The sequence below is a fragment of the Oncorhynchus mykiss genome, chromosome 22, assembly GCF_013265735.2.
Source record: "Oncorhynchus mykiss isolate Arlee chromosome 22, USDA_OmykA_1.1, whole genome shotgun sequence".
Classification (NCBI taxonomy): domain Eukaryota; kingdom Metazoa; phylum Chordata; class Actinopteri; order Salmoniformes; family Salmonidae; genus Oncorhynchus; species Oncorhynchus mykiss.
The window spans coordinates 10,761,451-10,787,318 of record NC_048586.1 but is presented as its reverse complement, the minus strand read 5'-3'; the positions used below and the strand labels follow the sequence as shown (position 1 = coordinate 10,787,318).

At 40.5% G+C, this 25,868-nt stretch overlaps 2 protein-coding genes across 9 annotated transcripts in view; one reads left to right on the top strand and one right to left on the bottom strand.

The window, feature by feature from the left end:
• The window catches only part of col5a2a (collagen, type V, alpha 2a), a 65,266-nt gene extending 53,214 nt beyond the window's left edge, over window positions 1-12,052 (top strand). The window contains exons 22-53 of the mRNA XM_021578900.2: window positions 185-292; window positions 543-596; window positions 701-799; window positions 882-935; window positions 1,225-1,323; window positions 1,428-1,481; window positions 1,587-1,640; window positions 1,817-1,870; window positions 2,028-2,081; window positions 2,227-2,271; window positions 2,383-2,481; window positions 2,600-2,707; window positions 2,982-3,035; window positions 3,482-3,535; window positions 3,624-3,677; window positions 3,787-3,840; window positions 4,334-4,441; window positions 4,537-4,590; window positions 4,735-4,788; window positions 4,990-5,151; window positions 5,474-5,581; window positions 5,703-5,810; window positions 6,314-6,367; window positions 6,505-6,612; window positions 6,865-6,918; window positions 7,227-7,334; window positions 7,587-7,640; window positions 7,739-7,846; window positions 8,017-8,317; window positions 8,561-8,742; window positions 9,169-9,411; window positions 10,394-12,052. Of these exons, the coding sequence (XP_021434575.1) occupies window positions 185-292; window positions 543-596; window positions 701-799; window positions 882-935; window positions 1,225-1,323; window positions 1,428-1,481; window positions 1,587-1,640; window positions 1,817-1,870; window positions 2,028-2,081; window positions 2,227-2,271; window positions 2,383-2,481; window positions 2,600-2,707; window positions 2,982-3,035; window positions 3,482-3,535; window positions 3,624-3,677; window positions 3,787-3,840; window positions 4,334-4,441; window positions 4,537-4,590; window positions 4,735-4,788; window positions 4,990-5,151; window positions 5,474-5,581; window positions 5,703-5,810; window positions 6,314-6,367; window positions 6,505-6,612; window positions 6,865-6,918; window positions 7,227-7,334; window positions 7,587-7,640; window positions 7,739-7,846; window positions 8,017-8,317; window positions 8,561-8,742; window positions 9,169-9,411; window positions 10,394-10,540 (3,051 nt within the window). The 3' untranslated portion in view covers window positions 10,541-12,052. The remainder of the gene's footprint in view (window positions 1-184; window positions 293-542; window positions 597-700; window positions 800-881; window positions 936-1,224; window positions 1,324-1,427; window positions 1,482-1,586; window positions 1,641-1,816; window positions 1,871-2,027; window positions 2,082-2,226; window positions 2,272-2,382; window positions 2,482-2,599; window positions 2,708-2,981; window positions 3,036-3,481; window positions 3,536-3,623; window positions 3,678-3,786; window positions 3,841-4,333; window positions 4,442-4,536; window positions 4,591-4,734; window positions 4,789-4,989; window positions 5,152-5,473; window positions 5,582-5,702; window positions 5,811-6,313; window positions 6,368-6,504; window positions 6,613-6,864; window positions 6,919-7,226; window positions 7,335-7,586; window positions 7,641-7,738; window positions 7,847-8,016; window positions 8,318-8,560; window positions 8,743-9,168; window positions 9,412-10,393) is intronic.
• Window positions 12,053-12,914: 862 nt separating this feature from the next.
• The window catches only part of LOC110501378 (PTB domain-containing engulfment adapter protein 1), a 140,776-nt gene continuing 127,822 nt past the window's right edge, over window positions 12,915-25,868 (bottom strand). For 5 of the 8 annotated variants that reach the window (XM_021578903.2, XM_036958725.1, XM_036958726.1 and 2 more), the window contains 10 exons: window positions 23,302-23,363; window positions 21,639-21,710; window positions 20,527-20,625; window positions 20,247-20,384; window positions 19,885-20,001; window positions 19,623-19,709; window positions 19,248-19,475; window positions 17,591-17,732; window positions 17,255-17,349; window positions 12,915-13,724 (listed from right to left, as the gene is read on the bottom strand). In XM_021578903.2, coding sequence (XP_021434578.2) covers window positions 13,653-13,724; window positions 17,255-17,349; window positions 17,591-17,732; window positions 19,248-19,475; window positions 19,623-19,709; window positions 19,885-20,001; window positions 20,247-20,384; window positions 20,527-20,625; window positions 21,639-21,710; window positions 23,302-23,363 — 1,112 coding nt within the window. In that variant the 3' untranslated portion in view covers window positions 12,915-13,652. Of the gene's footprint in view, window positions 13,725-14,713; window positions 14,725-17,254; window positions 17,350-17,590; window positions 17,733-19,247; window positions 19,476-19,622; window positions 19,710-19,884; window positions 20,002-20,246; window positions 20,385-20,526; window positions 20,626-21,638; window positions 21,711-23,301; window positions 23,364-25,868 lie in introns of all 8 variants that reach the window. The other 3 variants (XM_021578902.2, XM_021578906.2, XM_021578905.2) reach the window with 3 other exon arrangements.

Genomic DNA, 25,868 nt, shown 5'->3' with positions numbered 1-25,868 from the left:
CCATTCACAGAGAATATGTACAATATTAATACTATTATGTACAGTACGTGTTATATTGTACAATACTTGGATGTCTACACGCTCATTATTTCCCATTGAATGAAATTCAGACACTGTCATAATTGGAGCAAAGTGTATTGAGATGGTTAAACAAATGCTAAATATAGTTTGTTTTGATTCATAGGGTCCCCCTGGTTCCCAAGGAGTAATCGGGCCGCAGGGGGAGGAGGGAAAGAGAGGAACTCGGGGTGACTCTGGCTCACTAGGACCACCCGGTCCTGTTGGTGAGAGGGTGAGTCTACCGTTGGCCTCTATTACTGAACACTTCTAGATGATTAGGATTTAGGTCAGTGACTGTAACTTAAAACTCCTCAGGATGGATTTCAGTCGTCCATCTCAAATGTATTCCACTTCATAATCCAATTGATTTAGCTGACATTGATATCCTCAATCCTGTGCAGAAAATATATTGTGTCATAGATGTAATCTTGGTGTATCGTATGTGTCCTCATTTCATATATGGATGGGCATTTGTATTGCAGGGGTCTCTTGGTAACAGAGGTTTCCCTGGTGCTGATGGATTACCTGGACCTAAGGTACAGACAGAGATCCATTACAGCTACATCGGTGGTCATTAGACTGGATTCTTAGGACAGGAGCCCCAGCCCGAACCTAATTCACTAATATGTTTCTCCTGAAGGGTGCTCAAGGAGATCGTGGACTTTCTGGCATATCTGGGCCTAAAGGTTCCGGAGGGGATCCCGGGCGCACTGGTGAACCCGGCCTCCCAGGCGCACGGGTAATGTGAAGATATCATGAATAGCTTTCCAAGATTGTTGTCTTTGTTTCTGAGGCTCATAATTTTGTCTGTTGTTTTGTAGGGTCTGACTGGCACTCCGGGAGTCCAGGGAGCAGAGGGCAAACCAGGACCACTGGTAAGGTTGACAAAAGAGTGTTTACACACATCCAATTTAGGTCAGAGTTGAACAAAAAATAACAACTGTAGAGAAAAAGGTAATGCACTCAGTGATTGCCACCTCTCCAGCAAGTGTTCTTAAAAATTAATGCTTTCAGTGATACACAAACAAGGCTTAGACAGGCTATTTGTCAGGTGATCAATGACCGGAGAATACCTCTTTTCGAGGTTTGACCATTAGTATCAGTAGTCATAACACTGAATGAACAGCCAGAGGTAAGAGTTGTTTTCGTGCCCTCTGTCTGAAGGGTCCAGCAGGAGAAGATGGCCGCCCAGGACCAGCAGGGTCGATTGGAACCAGAGGTCCTGCAGGAACCATGGGAACACCTGGACCAAAGGGCTTTAACGTAAGGAACTTTGGAAGTTCTAACCTTCTCAAGATATCTTGCTATCACATTTTTCCTTTCTCCTCATGATTACTTGAATGACTTCTTGTCTTTTCAAATCATAGGGAGACCCAGGGAAGACAGGCGAACAAGGATCTCTGGGAGTGGCAGGACAAAGAGTGAGTACGGATGTCAATGAACACTAAATGCCCTCTGCCCTCATACGTGTTTATGGGGAAAATTGTGTTCATGAGGACGTTTACTAATGATGACTTCCTTTCTAGGGTCCTCCTGGGAAAGAGGGGGAAGTTGGCCCTGCCGGTCCCGCTGGCCCTTCGGTAAGTCAACTGTTTTTCTCTGATTGTCGTTATGACTGATATCTCGTACTAAACATTTTGGTACAGCATTTTCCTATCAGTCAATATTATGCAACGCCACTGCACATCTGATTTGTAAAGTGTACTCTCTCATAACCAACTCTCTCAAAAAATGTTGATTCTCTCTTTGTCTGAAGGGCGTTGCAGGTGAAAGAGGAGAACAGGGACCACCTGGAGTGAATGGTTTCCAGGTAGGTTATTCTGGATTTTGTCATAGATGCATGGATGTTGTTCACAAGCAGCAGTTGATCACTGAAAGTGGCAACAAAGATTGTAACTCATAAGGGATGATTGAATCAACTGGGCACTGTTGTCGTCATCTAAAGTGTATATGCTTTTGTGTATTAGGGATTACCTGGACCCCCAGGCCCTCCTGGAGAGTCAGGAAAACCAGGTGATCTGGTGAGTTTCATGAACACTTGCATTGTTTGAATTAGCTGAAGTATATATCTAATGAGATAAATACTGTAGATCCTCTATTTCATGGGATGCAATACTCATTTGTGACATCATGACGATGGAGTATGAATTTCTTTATCTTGTTTAGGGTATCCCTGGAGAAGGAGGGGCTGTTGGCCAGATTGGACCAAGGGTACATTGATAATTTTACTAATATCAATATATATTGGAATATATTGCACATATATACAATGTAGTATTGCAGTAGACACAGCATGACTGACAGACATTTTGTGCCTAACAGGGAGAGCGTGGAATCCCAGGGGAGAGAGGAGAACTCGGACCTCTCGGTTTGGCTGGAGCCAAGGGAATCCCCGGAGCACCAGGACCCGATGGACCAAAGGTATTTGTTGTCCATGTATAGAGATATAGTAATATGGAGCCACTATGGAGGGTTATGTGTATTGGATTTTTTAGTCTGAAAACATGAATATGAACCCATTGCTTTTTTTCCTCCAAAGGGTAGTCCTGGTCCCACTGGTAGTCTTGGTGACCTAGGCCCTCCTGGTCTTCAGGGGATGCCTGGCGAGCGAGGGATCTCTGGTTCTCCTGGGCCTAAAGGCGACAGAGTAAGTATTCACACACTGCATCATCAGCTTCTCATCCTATCATATCCATGGGAGATGATCTATATCTATCTCAGTGTCTTTGTTTCCATCTTGCTGTATTTGTATGATTGTTTTCTACAATTTCTTTTGTGTGGACCCCAAGAAGTAGCTATTGTTAAAATAACAAGTAGCTAATGGGGGTTGAAGTAAACAATTGCATATATATATATATATGAGAACACAATAAATAATATTAACTGTCGGATTTTGACACGTGACATTCTCCATCATTTAGGGGTCTGGTGGAGAGAAGGGATCAGAAGGTACACCTGGAAATGATGGCGCAAGAGTGAGTCAAATTTACACGTGACTTCTTTCACTTCAATGTAACACTAGCACACATTTTGTAATTTCTTATTCTGGTTTCTTATTCTGGCCTAAGACAAATAGTTTTGTGTCTTGATCATGTGAAGACATAAAGCAGATTTGTCTCGTTTGAAAAGTGCTTGCCCCAGGATCTCACCAAGCATATGCATACAGTTCAATCACTGCTGGCATGCAGTGATTGTGTCGGAACAGGATAAGTTATCTGTACTTTAAGGGTTGTAAAAAAAATTATAAAAAAGAAGACACTTCTTGGATGAGTTATTCTACAGGGGATTGTTACAGTGAAAGTCCGTTTGGAAACATGTTGCTGCATATTCTGTCAGAGAAACAATTGTCTGCTCAATTCATTGCACGAGTCAAAAATGGTATGGTATGTATTTCCCCTAAAAATATGTTTTCTCACCTCAGGGTCTTCCTGGTCCTCTCGGCCCACCCGGACCCAATGGACCTAGCGGTGAAAAAGTAAAGACATAGTTTGCCAAAAGCTAAAAATGTTTAGTTAGTTCATCTTTTGTTGTTAGAGTAGAACTAAAACCTGTTGTAATTGCAGGGAGAAGCTGGACCTAAAGGTCCTCCCGGGCCTCATGGATCAAGAGCTATGCCTGTGAGTGGACAACTGGACATTGAGTATTAAAGCATACAATGACACATTTACCTTGATCATATCAGGTATTATGGCATTGTAATGCTCTATTTATATTCTGTTCCACCAGGGACCCCGTGGTGAACCTGGTCCTATTGGTCCCGTTGGGTTTGGTGGACCACCCGTAAGTCATTCTTTTCTGTAACCCATGCCTATGAGACGACAAACGGAGTCATAGTGATCATAACAATTCATGTCATGCAGATGTAGGATATTAATTTGAGCACCCTGTTGCAGGAGAACCTTCCTGCGATAAATGTTCCCTTATGAAAAATGTATAAAAATTAAATCAAATGTATTTGTCACATACACATGGTTAGCAGATGTTAATGCGAGTGTAGCGAAATGCTTGTGTTGACGTTGCTCTTTCTCAACCCCTACAAAAATGAATTATAATACACATAATTATTCACATTTCCTGTTGCTGCAGGATTATTTTCCTGCTGTAGAAAAGTGGCTCAAATTAAGATCCTACATCTGTACTGCATTCAATATACTGTATAATGCTTTTTATAATCTCATATTCTTAGACCCCCTTTTGTGCTTTCTAGTAAGAAAAATAGTGCATTTGGGCTGTTTCCAGCTCTCAGGCTTGGTGTGTTTTTGTCCTTATACAGGGACCTGATGGTCAACCAGGAGTCAAGGGGGAGCCTGGAGAGCCTGGTCAGAAGGGTGATGCTGGTTCTCCAGGGCCTCAGGGCTTGGCTGGATCCCATGGACCTCCTGTGAGTTAACACGCTACATTATCTTGTGCTACATTATCAGACAACAGACTAAACAGGAGGAACTATCTCATTCAGCAATCTTCATCTCTCCGCAGGGTATTGTCGGTGTGGCTGGACTGAAGGGTGGAAGAGGAACCCAGGGTGCACCTGTAAGTTCATGTTATGAATTATGACTAAAGCCTCTTGGGACTGTGACAGGAATTGTGCCCAGGTATTGATGCATGTGGTACAGATAGTATATAACCATGTAATAAATAGAAACCATGTAGATCTTCTCATCTTTTCACTCTTAGGGCCCCACTGGTTTCCCTGGATCTGCAGGCAGGGTTGGACCACCAGGCTCAACTGTAAGTAATCACCAAACCACTATTGGTTCTATTGGTTAATGTATCAATTTGGAAGTAGCCACCAGTTATCATTTCAATATGCCACTCGCTTTTGACTACAACATTATAACCACTGATCACCCATTACTTACACACTTCACATTGTTCTCAGAGATAAAGAACAACAACAACAGTAACAAAACAACATTCTCTTTGTAACAGGGTCCAGTTGGAGAGGCTGGACCCCTAGGTTCCCCTGGGAAAGAGGGTCCTCCTGGCCTTCGTGGAGAGAATGGATCCCCTGGAAGACAAGGAGAAAGAGGCCCCCCAGGACCAGCCGGGGGCTCAGGAGACAAAGGAGACTCTGGGGAAGACGGACCCACGGTAAACTATTACGTTTTGCTGAATAACAATGTTTCTCAATCCGTTCCTGGGAGAATCCCAAGGGCTGCACATCACCAAGTCCTTGATAAGTTCAATCAGATGTGTTCATGCCAGGTTAGAACATAAAAGTACACCTCAGGAATTGTTTGTGCAGAAACACATTGCTGTATAATAGTTTATCCAAAAACCTAAACAAAAATATCAGGAATCATCCAATTCATGAACAGAACTGAATTTGGAGTTTGAGTCTTGTTGAATTGGATTGACCACAACCCTGTTACATGGCAAAGCTAGACAATATAAACTGGATTTGTTTCCACAGGGTCCTGATGGACCTCCAGGTCCAGCCGGAACAACAGGACAGAGAGGCATTGTGGGTCTTCCTGGTCAGAGGGGAGAGCGTGGAATGCTGGGACTTCCAGGACCAGCAGTATGTTCTGATTTCTGCACATTTGTTTGAATCCCACTAATGTGTCCGCAATCTGAGCTGCTTCCACATTGCATGTTACACAGTGCTCCTCAAGATTCCATTGTCCCTGTGGTGTTTGTAGGGTCCTCCAGGAAAACAGGGGACTGCAGGACCTGGGGGAGACAAAGGCCCCACTGGCCCGATCGGTTCTCCTGGTGCCAACGGACCTCGTGGTGATCCTGGTCCCAATGTAAGTTCCCCCTTACATTTTTTTTCGCCAAAACTTTTCACTTCACTATTTGTCCTCTTGTTGCTAGCAGTAAGAGAGTTTATACCATGGCATTGTCAAATACTAGTTTCTGATTGGCTAAAAGGGAATTCTAGAGAGTGAATTATTTAAGCAATAAGGCACAAGGGGGTGTGGTATATGGCCAATATACCACGGCAAGGGCTGTTCTTATGCACGACACAACGCGGAGTATACCACAAACCCCTGAGGCCATATACCACAGACGCCTGAGGTGCCTTATTACTATTATAAACTGGTTACCAACGTAATTAGAGCAGTAAAAATAAATGTTTTGTCATACGCGTGGTATATGGTGTGATATACCATGGCTGTCTGCCAATCGGCATTCAGGGCTCGAACCACCCAGTTCATAATACCCTTTAACGCATAGCCCCTCTTTGAACATCCCTCACATATTTCGTACAAGTTACAGTAGTTATTCACAATACGTTGTTTTCCTCCAGGGTCCTGCTGGATCTGATGGGCCTCCAGGCAAAGATGGAGTCATTGGTCAAAGGGTAGGTGCAACACTGTGTCCAGAATGTCTCATATTGTTTATTGTGCTTGACCAACCGTATTGAAACAGCAAGCCAAATGCCTTACAACCTTCTGGAGCATATACATTTTATGGTTCTGATTTCGATGAGTTCAACAGGGAGATCGAGGGGACCATGGTCCAGAGGGTCTGGTTGGGACCCCAGGACAACCAGGAACTCCAGGTCCAGTCGGTGCCACCGGTGGTTCTGGAAAGAGAGGAGACGCTGTACGTACTATGCCCTTTTCATTTATGTAAGGAATTTCCTTGTCAATACATGAGAATCCCAAGATTAGATAAGATGGGGGGGGGGAAGGGTCCTGACAATGTGTACATGTTCCTTATATACAGGCATGAGGCTGTCATTGTAAATAATAATTTGTTCTTTGCTGGCTCGACTAGTTAAATAAAGGTTAAATAAACATAAAAAATATATATATATATCTAATTAACTAATGTTGGTATCCTATTCATACACAGGGTTCCAGAGGACCAAACGGTCCACCTGGTTCAGCAGGAAAGAGAGGGTTAACGGTAAGACCATCATAAACATATACATGAATAAAGGTTAACGCTTCATTTTACTTTAATGCCTAAACCACCAATAAATGTTTTTTTTTTATGTTCAAACATATTCAATATCCAATAGAAATGAGCCATCAAGAAATGATAACACAGCACGCTGTGGTTTTGACTACTAAAGCATTAGGCTTGACTCGTGTGAGAACTGACCATTTGCATATTTGTATGGTGACACGTAACCACAAACAGAAAAAGAGCTTTCTCGTTTTTCATTGGACGTCCCATAAAATGTGATTGCATGGTGTCGTTCGAAACAACAGGGACCACAAGGACCAAGGGGTGATAAGGGTGACCTCGGAGACCATGGAGATAGAGGACAGAAAGGACACAGAGGTTTCACCGGTTTGCAGGGTCTACCTGGACCACCTGTATGTCAAATCTTACTTATATAAATACTATAAATAAATACTTATCTTTAATTGAGTAGAACTTATATACAGTGAGTGTACAAAACATTAAGGACTAATATCGAGTTGCACAATAGCTTTCACCTGGATTCACCTGGTCAGTCTATGTCATGGAAAGAGCTGGTGTCCTTAATGTTTTGAACAATGAGTGTATGTGTACCCTTTTAAGTTGATATCAATCTCAATATTCATTATTTACTCCTTTATTTTTAGGGTACAACAGGAGAGCAGGGAGCATCAGGAATCATCGGACCAAGCGGTCAAAGAGTAGGTATCATATCAGACTGTTAAATTATGGTCCATGTTGTCAACCATAATGTATTTGTTTCATTATAATGGATCTTTATCATGGTATGATATAATAGGGACCCCCTGGACCAGTTGGACCTCCAGGAAAAGAAGGGTACATCGGACAACCTGGACCAATGGGACCTCCTGGAACCCGTGGAATTAGTGGCGAAATCGGACCTGAGGCATGTAAATTTCCACTACAAAATCATTTCACCTACATGGACAACTGATATGGACATTTCCTGGGAAGTCAGCGCAAACGTCATTAACATTTGGCACATAATGTCAAAACACTTAATTTGTTCACACCTTGTAATTACTCTCTATTTACCTATAACTCTTTGCTTTGCAGGGACCTCCCGGAGAGCCTGGTCCCAATGGTCCTCCCGGGCCTCCCGGACCCCCCACAGCTGCCATGGATGACCTATTTGGCGGCATGCACGACTATGATGCTGGCCCCCCTCCTCCAGAGTTCAATGAGGATGAGGCTCTGCCCAACAGCAATGCCACTCAGCAGCTGGACCCAGGTGTTCAGGCCACTCTGAAGGCCCTCAGCAGCCAGATCGACAGCATGAAAAGCCCAGACGGCAGCAGGAAGCACCCGGCTAGGACCTGTGAGGACTTGAAGCAGTGCTACCCACTGAAGAAGAGCGGTGAGTTGTTGTTTCCATGAGGCAAAGGGAAGTCCATCAATGAGGTGGTTTTTTTGGTAGTTTTTCAGTATTCAGACCATGTCTTATCATGCAGCCATTGCTTCATGTGATGTGGGGTGGTGTGTATTTTGGCAATCTTATACCCCTAAGGATGCCTAAATCACATTAGAAACATCTCTTTGGTAAAAAAAAGTCCAAAATAGACCAGGGCAGATGGGACAATATTCTCTTTCTCTATTCCAGGTGAATACTGGGTCGATCCAAACCAAGGAAGCTCAGAGGATGCTATCAAAGTACATTGTAATATGGAGACGGGAGAGACTTGCATCTCAGCCAACCCCGCCAGCATACCTAAGAAAGTATGGTGGAGCACCTCAAGGAAGAAGCCTGTGTGGTTTGGAGCTGATATCAATAGAGGAACACAAGTAAGACCATTTTTCACCACAATAATAATGTATTACTGTGATTAGCGTTCTAATTAGAAAGGAAACTGCTCTGGGACCTGTTGGATCGCTGGGTATTCAAATTGTTCCCCTTCAGTGGTTTAATTTCGGAAGTCTGCGGGAATTCTGCTTCCATGCATTCCACCAAAATTATGGGATAAAAGTATTTGATATGGTAGTGCAGTATTGCTGAGGAAAAATACTTTCTTTGTAAAGCAAGTCTGAAGACTAAATCTAGCAATGGACACACATTTGACAATCACAGATAATATTTGCTATGTAAATGTGACACATGTACATAACTATGACATGACCGATAACTGCTGATTACATCATATTGAAATGTATCTGAAAAGTGAGTTCATCATTTGCCGCTGTTTTTTGTTTTCTCTTTTTGTGTTTTTGCAGTTCACCTATGGTAACAAAGATCAACCTGCCAACTCGGTCACCGTCCAGATGACATTCATCCGTCTGCTCTCCAAAGAGGCTTCTCAGACCATCACCTACCACTGCAAGAACACAGTGGGCTACAAGGATGAGGCGACTGGGAACCTAAAGAAAGCAGTCATCCTCAAGGGGTCGAATGACCTGGAGCTCAAGGCAGAGGGAAACAACCGCTTCAGATACACCGTGGTGGAGGACAGTTGTGGAGTGAGTATTTTCTATGGGTGTTTTGTGGCAGTTTAAGTTTGGTTCCTGAAACATTTCAATCTTTACTTACAAAAAAAAAACATGTCAAATTTGCAGTTTCACATGTGAAATTGTATTTCCACATGTGAAATGGCTGCTTTCACATGTTGAGCTTAAATTTTGCATGCGAAACCATATTTTCACATGTATTAAAATTAGAGTTCACATGTTAACACGACCTGTTCATATGTGAAGAGAATAACGTGCTTTCACCTCACACGTAAATTGCAGTTTTACATGTGAAATTTGCAGTTCCACATGTTAAAAACTTTCACGTGGAAATCGGATATGCAGTAGTACATGTGAAAATCATTCACATGAAAATCTCACTTTCACATGTGTAACTGCATTTTCACATGTTAAAAAACATGTGCAAATCACACTTTCACATGTGAAAATCTTCCACGCGATTGTTTTTCACATGTAGTACTTTTTTTTGCAGTTGTAAGATGTAAAAAAACTCCACATCTAAAAATCGCACTTTAACATGTGGAATTACAGATTCACATGTGGGGTTGAAATAATGTTATTCTCCTCACATGTGAAAAGATGGTGTTAACATGCTGCAGTAGCAATGTTTCCACTGTTGGAATTAGGGTGACCACATCTATAAAAGCTAAATGCGGGCCAGGGGAATGATTTGGCAAAGTAAACGTAAACAATCCCTGTATAGCCTAAAAACACGGTTAAAACTATCATTTCGATTTGATGGATGGTCAGTCCTTGCATCTATAGCGTAGTCTAAAAAATGATTCATATGCGGGGGAGTTTCCACATGAGGGAAAAAACATACGTGTGAAACTTCACACATCTGTGGTAGTCTGAAAACCAAGTTTTTTTCACGTGATTTGTTCATATTTGTTTGGTAAGGGTGGGTCCTCACTGGAAACAGTGACTTCCTGAGATCTTAAAATGAACCTTTGTAATTTCTTTCTCTTTAAAGCAATCCAATGGTAAATGGGGCAAGACAGTGTTTGAGTACAGGACACAGAAAACAGCCAGACTACCAATCATGGATATGGCCCCTGTGGACATCGGTGGTTCGAATCAGGAGTTTGGTATCGATATTGGGCCAGTTTGCTTCCTATAAAAGCCAACAACAACAGGGATGCATGGAAGAGAATCCAGAGACTCTTGAAATGACAGCTGACACGATCAGCCATGTACATACAAGTACTGGTGGACTATTCTCGCCCCGTAGCAAGATATTTATTGTGCCTTTCCAACCTTTCCAACCTTACGTTAGATGAATGTTTGGGAGAAATAAAGAGCAAGCAAGCAACATTTAGAAACTTTGCTTGCACTTGAGAAATATAGTATGAGCATGTTTCATCTGTAATTACCTTTAGTTCATGCCAAGGTACAAAGATCCAGTGCATTGATACAATATTAGGTTTTATGGAACGAAGATAAAAAGCTGCCAAAAGTCCTAGACAAATATGAATGCTTTACCAAAAATGTAGTCGTTAACTGCTGTTCATAAGATGAGAGCTTCATTCTGTAAGGATATAACTACAATGGTTAATTCCACCTCTTAGATTTCCTAACCTCTTGTGTTACATAATTAGTACAAAAAAACATGTAAAGTGTTTTCAATGTCCAATGAACATTTATGGTGCTATTGAGGAAATGAATTCAGCTAAATGCTTTCATTGGCACACGTTGTTTTTTCTTTCCAGAACAGAAAGAGTTTAATACAACTGATGTCTGCATCCAAGTTATCAATTCTGTACTGACTCCATTGAATACAAATTAAAAATCGAACCAGACAGTTGATTCCTCAGTGTTAGCTACCTCGTCGCCACAAACTGGGATGCCACAGGTTTGGTGCTGTCTGTAAGTGTTGACCATGTGCTCCTCTCCCAGCTACGGTACAGGATAGGGTTTGCGGCTAAAAATAAAGATGGAGAGGTGGAATCGGTTTCTCCTGAAAAGTGTGGTGATTGTGAAAGAAGAATTTCCTTTTTTTTTTTTTTTTTAATGAATTTGTGGTCATTTTAAAACGGAGTGTGTTATATTTTAAATTCATGATCGTTTTAACACTACAAGTGCGTAATGATTTTTCTGCATGTTGTCCTTTAAGCCACTTCCTCGTAGTTTTATTTTATAGCAGCTTTTGAGACATTCAATAAGATGAAAAGCCTATTTGCTTCATGTATTTTTGCTGTGCAACAAATTAAACAAAAAGCTTGTCCATCCCCAAACCTCTTTTCTTGTCACATGAATTAGCTACGGTTCTACTTTTTTTTAGGTAAAGCTGTGCCTTACTGCATTAACTAAGTAATTTGTTTGCACAGAGATAAATTAAATATTGCTGAAGGTAGAGTACACGTGGATTGAACATATTTTTAGCTTTGTAATTTTAAATGTATGATGTCCATTGTCTTGTTGCTTCATGTCTCTTTTAGTTGCATTTTTTTCCCCTTAATCAACATTCTGATTTCTTTGTTTGAGGTAACTTACCATAGTGATAGTATTTATTAAATATTTCAAAACTGTAAATATTCTGGTGGCTGATAGGTCCATCTCCGAGGCAGATCAATAAGATATTCTATCCTGGAATCAAGTCAGTTTCATCCACTGAAATAAATAATGAAATTATTTTGTTCTGCTTGTTTTCATTTCAAAGTTTATTTGTTTATAAGTCATTCTTTAGTATTGAATGTTGCTGGAAGCTGGAACAATATCTTCCGCGGCTCACCTTTAACGCTTACAACTATAACAGTTTATACCTAAATAATTCATTTTTTTCAGTAAGCACACAAAAGGGCAAAGCTTACAAGTTAGGACCAATGGAAGTGTTCAAAAAGTGAAACTATCCTTTGTCTTTCATGCTTCAGCAACTCTCTTCACCCCAAGCTCTTGGCACTTGATGGGGTACAGAAGCTTCATATCAAGCTGGCATAATACAGTATGACATACTTTATACATAATTAATAAGACTACCTGCAGAGGCAACTGTGTGACTGAGAGGCTGCCGAGAGTGAAGGAAAGAATGTCCTAAATGGATACTAGCGACTCAAAAACAGTCTTACTTACTGTCAGTGTGATGCCACCTAGCAAGAAAACAAATAGGCTTGTTTCCTCTTGATGCCTATCCATCAGTAGATATCCATGCTTGAATACCCCCAGTACATATTCAGAATGCCCAACATGTTAACATTTTACATTCATTTGCACTTTTCTTGTACTTTTTTATTTTATTTAACCTTTATTTATACCTCTGTAGTAACGCTGTAATTACACTAGTAACATTGTAATATGTCGTTACATAGCACTTTAGTAATATCATTACAAAGATACTATGTAACAAATTGAATGTAAAGTGTTACCCAACACACTTAATCCCGCAGACTTTCACATATCAAATATATACATTTTTAAATGCATAACATTTTAAAATTACAAAAAAAAGACACGTTTAATCATTGTACAACACAAAAAAAATGATTGAGTGTTGATAATTGATGCCTTAATGTTTTCTTTAATAACTGTAACAGCAAAGTCATATTGCATACAAAGTAAAATAACAAGTATATAGTACTGTATATGGACAGAGGTTTTCCAAAAGTGCTTTCTGGTGCAAGAGGATACTGACATGTATCATAAGAAAGTAAATAAACGACAATACATACCTAAATGTTTAACAAGACAATAAAACTATTAAATCCGATGTCCGGACAAAACTAGCAGAATAAATGAATTACAGTTAACTAAAGATACATATGAGTAAAAATAACATAGAAGATATGTCAAATGAAGGGCAAGCTGAGAGTTTGGTATATGAGTGTTAATACAAGACTGACCACATTTACGTGTCTTGTGACTCGATGTCATGTCCGACAGACAAATAAGAATGTGCTAACAGCGTCGTTCTAAGTGGTGTATGTTCAATAAAACTGATTCTACACATAAGAAAATTCGGCCAAAGAGTGTACCATTGCACATACTATTTACACCCATCATTGCCTGTACAAGCAAGAGGTCTCAAAACCAATCCTTCCCATGTGAGTTCTTACAAAAATAGTGCTTTCTATATCAGATTTGAATATACCTTTGATTATTCTAAAACCAAATTCAAATGCAAATACATATAAACCTCAAGATGAGAAGAACATTGACATCTTGAATTTTAGACCCAATTTTGGCACTTTTAATATAAATGATTTAACAGTATGTAAAAGCAACATGTCTACTTGGCATCAGCAGCGACTGTCTAGTGGGTCAGGAGAAAAGACAGTGCCCTCTAGAGTTAGTCCCATTTTGAACCCCTCCTGTAAAACAAGGGGGAGAATGGCTGTTAGAAAGAATCTATCCCATGTCAACCTGCTCTAAAGGAGGAAAGATAACAAACGGAGGTAGTCGATAGTCAATAACAACGTTTCTTAAAGTCAGCAAACTTGAGAGACAATGCAGAGTCTTGGGGAGCTGTATAACCAAGACACTGTACATTAGAGTCATACTGGCCCCAAGTTTTTATTTTTGTTTGATCCAAAATAGCATGCATCCAAAGTCTACAGACTAATGGTTAGGGGATATGAAATCTAGAATGCCCAAGTTCTTTTCAGAAGCAGTCCGCGAAATGACAAGTTCTGAGGAAGCTTTGGTCCAAATCCCTCTAAATAAATGTAGAAACATCATATATAAACCAGAAAGTACACAAGAATCTGTATGACCTATGTATGTATAAAATAATAACAACAGGGCTTTGAATACATCTGACCCTATGTTACCCTAGAATGTTCTAGAGAGAACAAGGAATACAAATATGATGAAGCGGTTTGACAAGCAATTTCACATTTGCCACACATTTTCAGTTGCAAAATGATGGACAAAGATAATACTAGCTGCAGCCAAGTACACCCAACGCAGTATTAGATCAGATTCGTTACTTATTCATATTTTGTTGTTGACACGAAAGATAAAATAAAAGAGAACTGACTGAGAAAAGTAAAACTTCCATAGCCAACCGCTTTTAACACATATGCATCATCTTGATACAAGTTAAAACAAGGTTAATGCATTTAATCACATTGTTTACGAGCAAATGTAACTTCAACTCCATACAAAAAGATGTGCACGCATTATGAAAGGGTGACGTTTCAAAAAGCCTGCGGGGTGTACTTTACAGACGGACTGTATGCAGAGAGTATACAACAGAGTCAAACTGAACACAATCATTCACGATGACAAAGGTCACAGTCACAGTACCGGCAGCCACAAGAAGGGCTCTTATGGGTCAAAATAGTGTAAAGGTACAAACCATCTCTGACGCTGCAGCAAAAGGGACAAAAAATATATGGAAACAGATCGTTAAGACAGAAAAAAGGCAGGAAGGAGAAGAAAGAAGTGATGCTTAGCAGCATGCTAGCAAACTATTGCCTCCTACTGGAAGTACAGTAGCATCCCATGAACTTCCCAACGAGTTAATCATGCAGAAAGGTTATTGTAAAGGTTTGCAGATAGCAATTTGCATTTGGATGCTAGGTTCCCAAAGTGCAATTGCAGTTAAAATAAAGAGTTTGAAATAAGACAGGAGCATTGCGGTTCAAACCGACATTGTATTTGTAATTACAGATGTGCTCCAACTATGATACTAATTAACAAAAGTATCTATTCATGTGGTGCAACAGAATGTGTTAAAGAAAAGCCCAACATGCCCATTCAATAAAAGGAAACATAATATAATATTTCTACTCATGCATCCTTAACACAACTACTAACAGTTGTTGTTTTGCGTCGATGACGTGACAACAAATCTCTCTTTTTTCCCCCATCTGTAATCAATCAGTGACAACTAATCATTTGTAACAATAGCTTTGAAATAGCTAAAATATAGAATGATATTCCACTCAAGCCCTAAAATCCCATGGCTGATGTTACAAAATACTTAGAGTATATCCCATAAGGAATATAGAGAAGTGAATGAGGATTAGATTAAAATGATAAATGTAACACGCCTGCCCGACGGGGGCAGATGACGCTAGTACCTACTTCACAGTAGGGTTGTTTTGTTGTTGTTGCAGAAATGCCTACTTGAAGAAGTGAACTTTCATGTGCCTTAATTACAAACTTGTATGGGATCCGTAAATATGAATAAAACAATTAAATCATGGGCCTAGTTTAGCCAAGGAGAAAGAGCTTTATAGGGAGAAACACATGATCCTTCCTGGCTAGCCATGATTGGCTGAGATAATGGAGGAGTTGACCATGCTGACGGTTGGCCATGCATTTACAGTTGAAGTCGGAAGTTTACATACACCTTAGCCAAATACATTTAAACTCAGTTCTTCACAATTCCTGACATTTAATCCTAGTAAAACTTCCCTGTCTTAGGTCAGATAGGATCACCACATTATTTTAAGAATGTGAAATGTCAGAATAATAGTAGAGAGAATGATTTCAATGTTTATTTATTTCATCACATTCCCAGTGGGACAGAAGTTTACATACACTCAATTAGTATTTGGTAGCAAGTTGGTTGCATTTAAATTGTTTACCTTGGGTCAAACATTTTGGGTAGCCTTCCACAAGCTTCCCACAATAAGTTGGGTGAATTTTGGCCCATTCCTCCTGAAAGAGCAGGTGTAACTAAGTCAGGTTTGTAGGCCTCCTTGCTCCCACAAGCTTTTTCAGTTCTGCCCACAAATGTTCTATATGCTTGGAGTCATTGTCCATTTGGAGGACCCATTTGCGACCAAGCTTGAACTTGAACTGATGTCTTCAGATGTTGCTTCAATATATCCACATACTTTTCCTACCTCATGATGCCATCTATTTTGTAAAGTGCACCAGTCCCTCCCTCCAAAAGGTACGATCTTTGTCCCCATGTGTAGTTGCAAACCGTAGTCTGGCTTTTTTATGGCGGTTTTGGAGCAGTGGCTCTTCCTTGCTGAGCGGCATTTCAGGTTATGTCGATATCGGACTCGTTTTACTGTGGATATAGATACCTTTGTACCTGTTTCCTCCAGCATCTTCACAAGGTCCTTTGTTGTTGTTCTGGGATTGATTTGCACATTTCGCACCAAAGTACGTTCATCTCTAGGAGACAGAACGCGTCTCCTTCCTGAGCGGTATGACGGCTGCGTGGTCCCATGGTGTTTATACTTGCATACTATTGTTTGTACAGATAAACGTGGTACATTTTTTTCTGAGGTCTTGGCTGATTTCTTTTGATTTTCCCATGATGTCAAGCAAAGAGGCACTGAGTTTGGCAGGTTGGCCAGGTTGGCCCTTAAATACATCCACAGGTACACCTCCAATTGACTCAAATGATGTCAATTAGCCTATCAGAAGCTTCTAAAGCCTAAAGCCATGAGATCATTATCTGGAATTGTCCAAGCTGTTTAAAGGCACAGTCAACTTGTATGTGAACTTCTGACCCACTACAATTGTAATGCAGTGAATTATAAGTGAAATAATCTGTCTGTAAACAATTGTTGGACAAATTACTTGTGTCCTGCGCAAAGTAGATGTCCCAACCGACTTGCCAAAACTATAGTTTGTTAACAAGAAATGTGTGGAGTGGTTGAAAAACAAGTTTTAATGACTCCAACCTAAGTGTATGTAAACTTCCGACTTCAACTGTACATGTCAATTCTTAAAGAAAATGGTGGGTCCATGGCTTAAGAGGGATGCTGAATGGGCGCAAACAAATATGAGCTCTCTAGCACTCATCCAAATCTTTTAAGGGGTTTTTCTCCTACTTTATCAATTTGAGAGGGTAGGGGCCCCGCTACTAGGGTGGAGATCTACTCTCCAAACCTTTATAATAGCTTAAGATCATTCACAGACATGCAGTCACCTGTATCTCGTCCAGCTTGGACTGGATATCCGGGGGGAAGTCGGCTTGCCCACAGGTGAACGGATCGAAAGGTGCTGCACCAAAAAGGTCTTTACCTGTAAGGGAGAGACGAGATACTGTTTGAGATGCCACAACGTAGTAGTGTTTTAAATGGGCTTTCATTGGTAACACTTATTTATTAAGTAGGCATTGTTTATGTTCTCATAGTATAACCAAAACACTTTCTCCCTAACGACCACGACCGGTGTTTTATCCCTTATTGTGTGTGTGGTTGAATTCTAATTGGAATCTCACTGTCATCCTGGAACTGTAAAGTAACCAGAGCAGTGTACTCACTCATGTCTGAAGGAGATGTTGTAGGGGGCGGAGGGGGTGTGCCGTTGCTTGCGGGTATTGGCACCAGGGGTGTGACAGCGGAGAAGGGAACCATGTCAAAAACATCTGTGGATGTCTGGGGTTTCAAGGAGATGCTGCCAGCCTGTGAGTGTAGAGGAATTGGTTCATTCCAATTAGTCCCTTATGAAATGAGCATTATTCTGAGCTACAGTGAGCTCCAAAAGTAGTGGGAACAATGACAAATGTTTTGTTGTTCTGGCTCTGTACTCTTAACCATTGTAATATTTGGGGAGGTTATATTTTTTGTTTTGGGGGGGAGGGGGGGGGGGGGGTGTATGATATTTGTGCGTCGGTAACTTTCTCACTCATCATTATTCACGATTTATTCAGGATTATCCGTAATCATGGTAGCATCCACATTAACGTACAAGTGTTTACAAACATATTCTATTCTTATTTACAAGAAAAGTGACTCCAAAATGACACAATACATTATTTATCATTCATTTCTATTGGGCACAAAATAATCTGAAACACAACCAAAACAAACAGCAAATGTCCCCAACACCTGTGTAGAGTCCCAAGATTGATGTAGTCATTGTGTGCTGTGAACATAGGACCAAATACTCTACTTTTTATTACTTTAATACATATAAGTGGATTTGTATCTCCTAAAATGGAGGGACTGTGTACAACAAGTCCTGTAATTTCTAAACGGTTCACCCAATATGGATGAAAATACCTTCAAATTAAAGCTGAAACTCTAGTCATTGTCTCATTTCAAATCCAAAGTATTGGAGTACAGAGCCAAAACAAAAATGTGTGACTGCCCCAATAGTTTTGAAGCTCATTTTATATTCTGAAGTCAGAGTTATGAAGATATATTAGAACTACAGTCCGACGTCAAATCTAACTTATTGAGATAAGACTTAGAAGTTGATGAAATATTAATGAGCATACTTTATGTACCTGCAATGTCTACTCTACATTATACATTGAGCATACAAAACATTAGGAACATCTCCCTAATATTGAGTTGCACCCCCTTTGCCCTCAGAATAGCCTCAATTCATTGGGGCATGGACTCTACAAGGTGTTGAAAGCGTTCCACAGGGATGCTGGCCCAAGTTGACTCCAATGCTTCCCACAGTTGTGTCAAGTTGGCTGAATGTCTTTTGGATAGTGGACCATTATTGATACACACGGGAAACTGTTGAGCGTGTAAAGCCCAGCAGCGTTGCAGTTCTCGACACACTCAAACCGGTGTGCCTGGCACCTACAATCATACCCCGTTCAAAGGCACTTTAAATATTTTGTCTTGCCCATTCACCCTCTGAATGGCACACATACAAAATCCATGTCTCATTATTGTCTCAAGGCTTAAAAATCATTCTTTAATCTGTCTCCTCCCCTTCATCTACACAGATTGAAGTGGATTTAACAAATTATATGAAAAAGGGATTATAGATTTCACCTGGATTCACCTGGTCAGTCTATGTCATGGGAAGAGCAGGTGCTCCTGATGTTTTGTACACTCAGTGTATACGAGTTAAAGTGAACTATTGTTAACAAGAAAATAAATCAAGAAAATCAAGAAAACAAAACGTGAATTAAGAATGAAATAAAAGGCAGGAGGAGAAAGGTAGTTGTACAGTACGCGAGGTCGGGGGATGCTGCATCCGTCGGCAGTCTTTGGAAGGAGAGCGGATTTAGCCGGAGGAGGGGTTAGTAGCCCTGCCGAGAGGTTGGACTCTGGCGAGCTCATAGGGGTGAGTGTGACCGAGGAGATCTCAAGACACGAGAAGGACGTCAGATTGTGACACCAGAAGAGCGAGGAGGGCCTTGAGAGCATGTAGGCCTCGTTAGTAGAGTTTATGTGCAGCAGCTGTGAAGAGATTGCATGCAGAAGATTTAGTGGAAGACTGAAAGTGGCTAGTTAGTTCACACAGAACATGACAAACATCTTATTTGGGGTATTATGGGTTACTTAGGGAAGTCTAGAGACCGGAAGGGATGTCCATGCAGTTCTTACTGGTGGTACAGGAGCAATCATCAACTGCTCCTCCAGATCCGAAAGCTGCTTCTTTAGCTCAGAATTTTCAGTTTCCAGTTCTTGAATCTGTGAAAAAGAAGGATGCTTTTTTTGGAATTGTTCTATAGCTACCTACCTTCAATACAGATATAATCTGTTATCATCAATATTATTGAATGGGGGTGTAGTGTATATCCAATCCCTATCCCATAAGAAGGAACAGTCTCTCCCATATCACACTTGTCCAACAATTGAATCGTACTCTTTTCTGTAAGGTTCCTATCTGTTTCCGTGTCTCCACATCTTTTCCACCAGACTCAAGGAACTTCTTGTAGGCCAAGTCGAATGCCTGGCCAATAGTGAGTGTTATCTCCTCTGCCTGGAAGACAACAGCATCATCCATGAGTTTTTGTACAAAACTTCTTATAAAACGGTATTACTAACTGCATAGGAACAATTGTCCTGAACATAATTCTACATTTGCATCGATTATTCACCAGAAACAACTCTTAATTTTAGGTCATTATCTTTATAATTTACTAGTGATTGTCGCATTGTCGGATCTCTACAGATAGCGCGGAACAAGAACTCAAGTTGTTAACTCTCAAAGTTAGTATTTCTTACACATTTCTCACTGTCAAACACGTAGCAGAGGTGTTTGTTTGACTCTGAGTCTTTACAGATGAAGGTGAATATCCTTTTATCCGTCTTGTCATCTGCACAGAAGGATATCCTATGCAACTGGCAGTTATATTGGACATCCTGAAAATAAAAAGAAACACAAATGCTTTGGTTTGAGAAAACAATACCTCCTTGATAGCCCTTCACTCGAATGCTTCCATAATATGCATAAAAAAAAAAACTTGGAGCACTTATTAAAAGTATCAATGTCATGTGGACATACTTTGGTCTTGGGATCTAAGATCTTTACTCCATAAATGGATATTTGCAGTTCCACTTTCGGGGTCTTCTGTCCCTCTGATTTCTTGATATGCCTTTGAAACTGCGGAGAGGGGAGAGTAGAAACATTAGAATTCACTTGTTAAAGCTACTCTGATTTCTTGATATGCCTTTGAAACTGCGGAGAGGGGAGAGTAGAAACATTAGAATTCACTTGTTAAAGCTACGTCATGGTACTCCAACTTGCCCTAGCTCATTCTGTAGTGTAGTCTTTTATTGAAAGTGGTGAAAGTCTCGATATCAATATGATATCATAAAATAATGATAACCAGCCCCATTTACCGAAAAAGGATATCCAAAGTTAATTAGAAAATGGCATTCTTCCAACACAGCAATACTCATTAGAATTTGGACGAATATAAATTGTGCGATCAAAGCTTTTTTTCACACTCATTTTCTGAGTACATGAAAATAAGTTTCCCCTTGAATGGTCTCTCAATTGAGATTATTACAGAAGAAAACAGCAGATTAGCTGACATGCTGAGAGCAGAACGAGGCAGAGCAAAGGAGATCGGTGGCAGCAAAGCTGGCTGAACTCTACCTGGGGGAAACTATATTTCTAAAGATTATGAAAATTAGGTTAGCTATAAGTAGCGGTCTTTGTTAGTAAACTAGTAAGTAATTATGATTCATGCTATAGTAAATTCCTGGCTACAACATGCTACATGCTCCTTCTCACATCCTCAGACCTCAAAATGAAGGTATAACTTGGAAGATAGTTGCTATTAGTATACCTTGAATTCTGGCTAGAATGTGCACTATGGTTACATTTATCTGATTCTGGCTAGAATGTACAGTGTGGTTAAATTTATCTGATTACAGTTAACCACAAAATCCTGAGTTTTAGGGTATCAACGTGTGGAAATAAAAACTGACCTAAACTTCTAAGCTGTTGCTGGTGGGCGTAGAGAGGCCCACCCTGGAGTGCACTTTTCTGTCCAATGAGGTCCAATTTCGGGGACCGTCTATATACTCACCAGCCCCCCTAGATGAAAAAGTGATGTAATACAGCTTTAATTCAGGTTTCCAAGGGGAAAAAGTGTATCGCTAACTTACCTTTAACTTTCTAACTGCATCTTTAACAATCTCTGTGCCTTTCGGTTGATCAACTTCTGTGTTTCCAAGAAACTAGAATAAAAAGGGAAAATAATAAAGTGTCACTTTACTTTAGGCATACAGGATTAAGTCACAATGCACTATAAGACTGTTAAAGTATCTATAAATGCCTTACAATGTCTCTTTATATTGCATATAAGAGAGAAAAAAGGCTTCAGATTATAGGAGGGGTTTGAAGGAATCTCGCCCCCCCCCCCTCCCAAAAGGGCAGCACTACTGCTGCTATCCAACAGATGGAGCCAATGACCTTCAGACCTAAACTCCATCTGTCCATAGAAACAGTTTCTCAATATGGCTTGCCTGGTTTAGTAAGGAGACTCTCCCCGTTAGTGTTTCCCAATGGAATGGCTCCAGGTTGTTTCAACATGACATGGGAGCAATATCAAATAATAATACAGCGATTTAAGGTTTCCTAAGATTCTTCATTCAGCAACATAATAAGATGCAACAATTGTTTAAAAATTCAGTGGTTCAGCCCATACTGTATACTGGTCCCTGACACTGTATCCACTTCCTTCCTTCATGATTGAAATCCACGATAGAACACACAGTGGGTACACAATGGGCAAACAATGCCAAAAATCTGGGCAAACGATGCCAAAAACGACACTTCACCCTCCTATCAATAGAGTGGAAAGACGGATGGGCCTGTATTCAAATGGTGTCAGCATTTGCACCGGCCGTGACAAATGCTGCCCGCACTCAAGGACACATATGAGCGCAGCCGGGTTCTGCAAATAGGTTCAACAAATGACAGATACGCTACATGGGATGTAGAGAGTCTCGTTCCTGAACTATGCACTCTGTTCAGCTGGACTGTAGAGGCTGTTCCACTGTCTAAGCCCAGCCTGTGGTGATCCATCACCTTGGGAAGGTTATTGGCACAGGAACGGTTCCCTGCTGCACCTCACTCCCATCCACTGCCTGATGTTAGGTTTGCTCTCCTCTCTGCTGTTCCAGACTTGAGCGGCAGCAGATGTGTCAGTTTGGACATTCTACTTTAGCCTTTTTTCGGTTCAATTCAATAAGACATTTCGGGAGCTGCTGGATGTTCACCGACAGGCGCTCTGCCTCCAATATGAGGGGAGTCTTTGGGTGAAGTAGAGCAGAAAACACCTTTAGATGGGAGACTCTCTTCCCGGGAGTTTACCTTTAAGATGTGTGCAGCATAACAAAGACAGAGAAGACTAAACAAGTCAGTTGTTTTGTAACGGTCTGTGGGTTTCCAGTCTACTGTTGTGTTTACTTTGCAGTCAGTTCTTCTAGGCTGCCTGTGTGTGTTTTTGCTCTTTGACGGTAGTGTGAAGCAGACACCTTGTTCAGAGCTAGGGAAAAACTCAATAGCTTCATATTGAAAGGGTTTTATTTCTTGACAAAGTCAAAAACTATGTATAACAGAAAACAATCAGAGAACTATTCCCAAGTAAACATGACTTTTTCAAAGCCTTGGTTAGGTGTGAGACCTGTAAATATGTATGCATGGAGGTATGCGGAACATCAATCTGAATCAGTGAAAGGTGAAAGGTATTTTTCATCTAACTTCCAAAAACCTGTGAGGGAACATGATTTTGATTGCTTTGGAAAGGGAGGTCATGATACGTACCTTGGCATTGTAGGGTATGTAATGCTTTGCCAGAGCTTCTGGAGTGTGCATCCAGGATTTATCTGAAAAGAGAGATCACAGTTGGGTCTCGTGTCACCTAAAAATACAACAAATGTGTTTAAAGTCATTAATCTTTTAAACTGATATAAATCAGTTATATATATATATATATATATAAAGAATCAAGAGGATCTAAGACAAATCCAAAATAAAGAAATGTAACTTTAACCATCCTTGGAAACAGCTACGGCCAACTTAAAGTTATGGGAATTACATTGTAAAAGGCAGTCGAAGAATTAAATGATTTAAGACGATTATTCATAACTGAGGTTCAGCCTCTGAAGCTCCAAAATCTAAATCTCTCCAGGAACTGAGTTAGGAAGTACATCTGTATCTTTGTAGTGACTGGGTGTATTGATACACCATCCAAAGTGTAATTAATAACGTCACCAAGCTCAAAGGGATACCCAATGTCTGTTTTTTTTTATGTCTGACCTACCAATAGGTGCCTGTGTTTGTGAGGCAATGGACAACCTCCCTGGTCTGTGTGGTTGAATCTGTGTTTGAAATTCACTGCTCAACTGAGGGACCTTACAGATAATTGTATGTGTGGGGCACAGAGATGAGGCAGTCATTCAAAATCATGTTTAACACCATTATTGCACATAGAGTGTATCCTCGCAACTGATAATGTGATTTGTTAAGCAAATTTATACTCCTGAACTTATTTAAGTTTGCCATAACAAAGGTGTTGAATTCTTATTGATTCAAGACATTTCAGCTTTTCATTTTTGTAATGAATTTCTCAAAATAAAACATAATTCCACTTTGACATTATGGGGTATTGTGTGTAGGTCAGTGAAAAAAAAATCAAATCAGCTGAACTCAAAATTGTCAAATTTAAACTAAGTGATATACACAACTGAAATATTTTATTATTTTATATTAACTTCCTCTTTTTCTATTGATGTTTACCCAATGTGGACAGAGACAATGGAATGTTTTGTCAATTCAATGTTCGCTATTTTGGGCTTAAAAGCTCAAATCTTTTTAATGCAATTATTTTCTAATGCATTTAAAGTTGTAATTATTTTTCAAATAGAAACCGAAATCCCCCCCCCCCCCCCCCCCCCCCCTCTAACTATGATGAATTGGGGCAGGTCCAGAAGTCACTGCAGCAGAGAAGGCAGGAAGCCCAGACACTTTTTCTATGCGTCAGCACCCAGTCTTGATTAATAGAGGCGTCCCCACCTCTCGTGCCCACTTGATATAAAACTGCAAAAGGCGGACTGTACAGTCGCTCAAAAAACAGATTGGCACCGGGGGGGGGAAACAAGTTGACGGGGGAAATAAAGCGCTGTGGGCATGAGAGGATGCGTCTGGGAGTCTGAAGGTCCGTTTCATGTGACGTGTGGGTCCTAAACAGTCCGAACCAGTGACAGCTTTAAGTTTACATGTCATGTCAAAAAAAAGGTGCCTGGTTGGAGACTACAGGGGATGATGCATCTCCACGCTTCATTCCTACAAAAAAAACGAACTGATTATATTCATATTGCTAGCTTGACAGCCTATACAGCACCACACAAGTAACGAGGTGATACAGTAATTACAGAGCTGGATTAAAATAGTGTCTGTTTTCTTTCAAACATTTGAGATGTGCTTTATTGAGCTTGCCTGGCACAATGACACCACTGTAATTGTCCAAATAGTACCAACCCTGCCCATCTGGCACTCCAGACCCGCTCCAATCAAACACATTTCAAAGTATTTGAAAGTAATCAAACAATAACAGTACTTTAAAGCTAGCGCTTTGTGTAAACTTAAAAACAAGTGCATTTTCAGAACTACAGTTAGTATAAAGCCTTCTGGAGTCCCAGACGGGCCGAGCCCGAGCTCATTATCTCCCGTCTATGTACTGTATATTCACTTTAATGAATTACACAGGTCATGTTATCTGGGACGGCAGCAACGCATCGCTCATGGGCCATGCTAGCCATTGCCAGAACTCGGCTCATGCAGCAAAACAATGTCCAATTCATCTCCCATTTGTCCCGTTTAGAGTTCAGCTGGATCGATCAGTACACTCCGGGGGACTAGAAGTCTAAAATACCTCCAGCAGTATTTAACGCCTCTACATATCCGTTTCAATTAAATGGAGAGGACAGATACAAATGGATAAACATTAAGGTCAAATAAAATACAATGGACCTCCTCCAACAATACAATACAATGAGGGGAGCGTATTTGCCAGTGAATAGGACTCAGAGTGGAGACCGTCCTTGTGTTCCTTTTGCACTTAGATTTCCAACCATCATCACCTGAGGGTAATGAAGATAGAGAATTTTGCCTCAACAGTCGATAATGGTTTTATATTTATGTTGCACTGATCTCAAGGCCATTTTTGAATCATATTTAGACATTTTCAACGTATGGTTGTTTGTTGAAGCTACAAGAGTAAAGCCTTCCATTATCCCACAGGTTACTCATCATCATCATCCTTCCAGAGGAAGACTCAAAAGGTCAGAGTGAGAAAAGCAAAACTTTGATTTTCTCAATCAAGAGAAAGC